The 6286-nt window shown below is 43.5% G+C and overlaps 1 protein-coding gene across 1 annotated transcript; it reads left to right on the forward strand.

The window, feature by feature from the left end:
* Nucleotides 1–446: 446 nt before the first annotated feature.
* Nucleotides 447–5846, forward strand: LOC132593038 (epididymal sperm-binding protein 1-like). Its single transcript, XM_060281560.1, has 4 exons — nucleotides 447–561; nucleotides 1840–1992; nucleotides 2926–3084; nucleotides 5701–5846. The coding sequence occupies exons 1-4, from the start codon at nucleotides 495–497 to the stop codon at nucleotides 5733–5735; spliced, it is 414 nt and encodes a 137-aa protein (XP_060137543.1). The 5' UTR covers nucleotides 447–494; the 3' UTR covers nucleotides 5736–5846.
* Nucleotides 5847–6286: the final 440 nt, after the last annotated feature.

A 6286-nucleotide genomic window follows, 5' to 3' on the forward strand; every position in this document is an offset into this window, starting at 1 on the left:
CCCTTTCTCTGCTGTACTAATTTCAGTATCCAGAGATATAGGCTAAAAAGAGTAATTTTCTAAATCTGTGTAAGGTTCTGTGTAAATAATGTTATAAAAATGTATGATTTGCATATTACAGGCTTTTAACCTGCCCCCCCCCCCACTCCCCAGATCATGATGGTAGCAAAGGCATAGTAGGAATCTGTCTGTTGAGACATCTTTTCCTGGAGCATAGAGGGAATAATTCTCGATTTCAGGTCAGATGTAATCCTTTTCTAAGGAAGCTTCCTGATTTACTCATTGCAAGATAAGATCCACTTCCCTTTGTTCTTGGCATTGTGTACAAAGAGGAAACAAAAAACAATGAGGCACACTGAACTGCTGTTGGGAAATATAAACATATGCCATTTCTTGTGGCTGAGCAAACATCAGTCACCTGTAGTTGGAGGAAGGAAGGGCAAAGTGGGGCTTATAAAAAGAGTACTTCCCCGTCAGAGTTCCTTAGAGAAGAGATGGGCTCCATCATGGCATTCCTCTTGCTCACCTGTGGTCTCTTACTATTGTTGCCTGAAGCTGTGGGTAAGAAATATTCCATTGATTGTTTCTGATTCATCTTAACGAGGCTAGTGGATCATTGATCTCTGCTTTCAAAGGATCTCTTACAGCTAGCTATCACTTGCATCAACTTCTGTTTAGCTATGATCCTGTCTTAGTGGGGAAAAGATGACTTACAGTCTGTCCACCCATCATTAAGCCCAACTGAGTTAATGGGCTTGCCAGTGCTGTTTTTTCTAGAAAAAGAGGTGCTGGAGCTCAACATGAACAGCTCCCTTGTTCTATTATAATGGCAATGGCACCTACCTGAGAGGTGCTGGAAGTGAGTTCTGGAGAGTTCCGGCTGAAAAAACAACCCTGGGCCTTACTCCCAGGTAAGTGTGCACAGGATTGCAGCCTTCATAGAGGTTCCATAGCCCTTAAACGAAACCTCAGACATGTATAACTAAGGGTAGACTGAAATTCTTTCCCCTTAAAACCGCCACATCCTTCCCTTTCCAAAATGGGGCATGGTTTTCTGCTGCTTTTAGAAGACATCTGAAGGCAGCGCGTTTAGGGAAGTTTTTAATGTTTGATGTTTTAGTATGTGATGGGAGCTGGGGAAACCCAGCCCGATGGGTGAGGTATGAATAATAATAATTAATAATAATAATAATAATTGGCTCACCCATGCTTACCTTTCCCCACATTTCTAGGCACAGGTCCGGGCTTTCCAGGTCCACATCTGACCTGACTGCTTTTTTTTGGACCTGACATCCCTGAAAACCCACTCTTGGAACAAATGGCAATCCATGGAAAACCCAAATTGCCATTCGATCTGATTCAGTGGTAAAGATTGGGTTTTAATGGGAAACCGGTGGGCAAAATAAATAAAAAAATAAGCACACGGAGATGGACTGAGAAAGCATGGCTTCTGGTCCCAAGTGCCGCTACCACAGCCCAGGTTGGGTGGGATGCTCCAGTGACTACATATGGTACCAGTCTGTGGCACACTGGGGAGGGGGGAATGCCAGCCCACCGCAGGAGACAGCTTGAGAAGTAGTGCCTTGCTCTGTATCCACTGCTCACTCACTGCTAGTTTTTGAAGCCACATTCACATGGTATTAGCCATGATCCATATTGATGCTGTAGTTTCTGCTCTTTGGATTTTCTTAAATCAGCTTCAATTCGTCTACAAAACTGAATGCTGAGTAAGTGGAAATTGAGACAGCTGTTGCACATGCATCGATGATGACTACACCCTTTCCAGTTAATGAATTGCAGTTCTTATTCTTACACCTTTGTCCCCTGTTTCCATTTCAGTTGGTGGTGCCTGTGTCTGCCCATTTATTTACAACGGTAAATCCTATTCCTCTTGCACCAGGGATGATGCTCGTGCGATGTGGTGTGCCACAGAAGTTGACCCTGACACGAAAGAAATGATCAAATCTAAATGGCAATATTGTACGAATAAAGGTGACCTGTATTTTCTTCTATTTCTGGTTTCCTATGTCACATATATGCATAGCCATTTTACTGTAATAATGTAAACAGATCTTTCTCTTGAACTTTAAAGCTAGATGTGGGTCTTCCATAGGCATCTGATTGGACATCGTGGAAACAAAATGTAGGATTACATGGGCCTTTGGTTTGATGCAGCAGAACTCTTTATGTGCTCTTTAAGAGGTTAGGGACTACCATCAGTAGCTTGTATAGATTTCCTTATGCCCGAACTATTACAAATCTCCGTCCAAGGATCAGATAAAAGTTGCTTCAAGCAACAAGATCTCTGAAGAAATGAAACACATCACCACTATGTTAATTTGAAGAAATGGTTCAAACTATTTTCCTAAGAGGCACTTTTGTACAAATATTTCCTCCTAATAATTGATAAAGATTGCATAGACCGGGCAGCGCTAAACTTCGGCCCTCCAGATGTTTTGGACTACAATTCCCATCTTCCCCGACCACTGGTCCTGTTAGCTAGGGATCATGGGAGTTGTAGGCCAAAACATCTGGAGGGCCGCAGTTTGGGGATGCCTGGCATAGACCATAAAAGTCACATGTCATATTTTCTAATAGTACTGATATTAAATTGGCATAAATGCCAGCTATCCCCATGTCTTGTTTTATATCTAATATAACTAAATTCATTCACTTAATATTTCTTTATAGTTTCTTGTTTCTTTAACATTATTGTCAATTGAGCAATTGCCACTTGCTCTCACAGGCTCCTGACCAATTCATTTGTCCTTGGTTTGTAGCTATCTTTCTAAGCCTTTGTAAAGGAGATCCATGGCAAGGTTCATATATGTGTGACTTGTTCACCATTTTGTTTTATTTATTTTGTATTTTATGATCACCACTACTATGTTTCAATGCATATAATCTCACTCTGTTTGGGTCTAGAGTATGGAGGTAATGATATTGGACGACCCTGTGTGTTCCCCTTTGTGTATGAAGGCCAAACCTTCAACACCTGCATAAATAAAGATTCGGGGGATTACTGGTGTGCAACAACAAGGAACTATGACAAGGACGGGAAATGGAGCTTGTGTGCTGATACCAGTGAGTATGATGCAGGGGGCTGGAATAACAGGAGTGGTTGGCCAGATGAATAATTAGTGAATGCACCTTGTAGGCCAAGGAGAGTGAGAGGGAAGTTCAGCATTCCCCAATCTGGTGCCCTCCAGACATTTTAAACTGCAGTTCCCATCACCACTGACCAGTGGCCATACTTGTTGGGGGAAGACTGATGTGAAACACCTGGAAGGCCCCAAGTTGGGAGCACTTGCTTTGCATGCAAAACATCAAAATTTCATTCCCCATAATCTCCAGGTAGGGCTGGAAGAGCGTCCTTGCCAGTCAGAATAGACAACCCCAAGCTAGATGGATCTAGCGTCTTACTCAGTTTGGACTGAGTCATTCCTGAGTCATTCCTGAGCACAGTTCCAGGTTCAGGCCAGCACATCTGAGATGACAGGTTTGGATAGGACCATAGAGAACTGAGTAAATAGTCTTCAGAACAGTGAAAAAAGGATTAAATGAACCACAAGTCACACATTATATAATAGCTTGGTGTGCAGTATATAATAGCTTTTTGAGCTTATACGAGAATAAGTGGTTTGGTAGAGGTTATAGAAAAAGAAATGATATAGGACTCAGCTACATTAGTCAAAAACAGCGTAATAATAATAGTAATAATAATAATAATAATAATAATAATAATAATAATAATAATAATTAATTTGTACCCCACCCATCTAGCTGAGTCTCCCCAGTGACTCTGAGCGGCTCCCAATACAGCATTAAATATTAAAAACTTCCCTAAACAGGGCCGCCTTCAGATGTCTTTTAAAATTAGGATAGCTGTTTATTTCCTTGACATCTGATGGGAGGGCGTTCCACAGGGCCATTAGTGAGAAGCCCCTCTTTCTGGTTCCCTGTAACCTCACTTCTCGCAATGAGGGAACCACCAGAAGGCCTCCCTCAGCGCTGGATCTGAGTGTCCCGGCTGAACGATGGGGGTGGAGATGCTCCTTCAGGTAAACAGGACTGAGGCCATTTAGGGCTTTAAAGGTCAGCACCAACACTTTGAATAGTGCTCAGAAACGTACTGGGAGCCAGTGTAGATCTCTCAAGACCGGTGTTATGTGGTCCCAGCGGCCGCTCCCAGTCACCAGTCTAGCTGCCGCATTCTGGATTACTTGCAGTTTCTGGGTCACCTTCAAAGCGAGCCCCACGTAGAGTGCATTGCAGTAATCCAAGCGGGAGATAACCAGAGCATGCACCACTCTGGCGAGAGTCCGCCAGCAGGTAGGGTCTCAGCCTGTGTACCAGATGGAGCTGATGGACAGAATTAACCTGTGTGTCCATGGACAGCTGTGAGTCCAAAATGACTCCCAGGCTGGGCACCTGGCCCTTCAGGGCACAGTTACCCCATTCAGGACCAGGGAGTCCTCCACACCTGCTCGCCTCCTGTCTCCCACAAACGGTACTTCTGTCTTGTAAGGGTTCAACTTCAATCGGTTAGCTGTCGTCCATCCTCCAACCACCCTCAGGCACTCACACAGGACATTCACCGCCTTCACTGGTTCTGATTAAAAGCAAGGTAGAGCTGGGTGTCATCTGCATACTGATGAACACCCAGCCCAACCCCCCTGATGATCTCTCCCAGCGGCTTCATATAGATATTAAAAAGCATGGGGGAGAGGACAGAACTCTGAGGCAACCCACAAGTGAGAGCCCAGGGGTCTGAACACTCATCCCCCAACACCACTTTCTGGACATGGCACAGGAGAAAGGAGCAGAACCCCCATCTCCAAGCCCCTCTAGCCAGTCCAGAATAATGTTATGGTCTTGCAGTGTAAAACACAGAAGGACTGAGGCAGAAGTCTGTGCTACAAACTACGTTTATTACTAAGAAGACGCAACAAAAGAAAGCATGTCTCCTCTTGCTGAGAGAAGTCCGAAGAAAACAAAAACAACAACAATTGGAAACAGAATACAGCAAACACCCACTCCCATGATTACAAGATTCTTTGCTTGAATGCATAAGCACAGTCTTGTGACTGCACAGTGAGAGGAATAGAAACCAACAATTTAGGCCTTGTGGTGACATGACTGTTTGTGGGCTAAGGCTTTTGCTAATAGTGCCAAGACTTTCTTCATTGTTCAAGATTTTATTCATAAATGCATCCAGAAGTGCAGTGGGTCATATCCCACTAGCATGTACTTTGAGTATACCCACTGAAATTAGCCATGCCCATTAACTTGTAGAAATGAGTTGACATTGTACAGTGAGTACTGAGCATTCAGTAGATGTCAGATGATCAAATTGGGATGGATCTGGGAAAAGCCCAATCTCCACAGGTGCTTAAAACTTTATGTATGGTGCTTGCAATATGGCTCTATAGCAAGGCTTAGAAATGCTAAAAGGCAATGCTATGGAGAGAGAATTCTGGGTCACAGTGTCCACAGGTTTGTTGTAGATATAAATTAATAGTTGTAGATATAAATAGTTGTTGTAGATATAAATTAATAGAAGTAAATCTATTGTACTTCCCAGAACTTGTTAGTTGGAAGAATTCTTTCCATTTTTTAATCATTTGGGCTATAGGTTTCATTGGAACCGTTTAATATACCGGTACATTATATTTTGTCTAATCTGTTCTCGTTTTCCAGGAAGTCCTCCAAGTGCCGGCTGTAAACGTCAATGATTCCTGTTATCCAGTTTGGATCACAACAGGTGGATGGGTAAATGAAAGACCACTGGGTGCGCCGACTAGAAGCCTTGCTTAGTGGGTTGTGCTGCCAAATAATTTAGAAGAATGATGACCCTGTTACCGATATATAAAGTCTGACCCTATATAACCCTGATGGTGGCCTAAAAATAAATTAGATATGGCAGTGGGAGATTATTAATCTTTGTCAAACTGTATCTTTGTGCTACAAAAATAAAACATTTCTTTTAGTTTGCCAGTATGATGAGTGATCACTATGAAATATGATGGCACAGGATTTGGGCGTTTATCCTTCCCAGCCCCCAGCCAGGGGTCTGGGTATTTTCCGGGTTATCTAGAATATGTGGGGGTTGGGCTAGCTCTGGAGAACATATGTTCAAGCAGATAGTCTGCCCCCCCTTTTCACCGCCACTGGAGGGGGAAGGCAATGACGGCCCCTGGGCAAATGGTTAATGCCTCCTCCCTAGACCTCTTTAATGGGAATCCTGGTATTGCCGCCGCAATAGGGGTGGGGGGGTCACCTCCCC

The sequence above is a fragment of the Zootoca vivipara genome, chromosome 13 (assembly GCF_963506605.1).
Source record: "Zootoca vivipara chromosome 13, rZooViv1.1, whole genome shotgun sequence".
Classification (NCBI taxonomy): domain Eukaryota; kingdom Metazoa; phylum Chordata; class Lepidosauria; order Squamata; family Lacertidae; genus Zootoca; species Zootoca vivipara.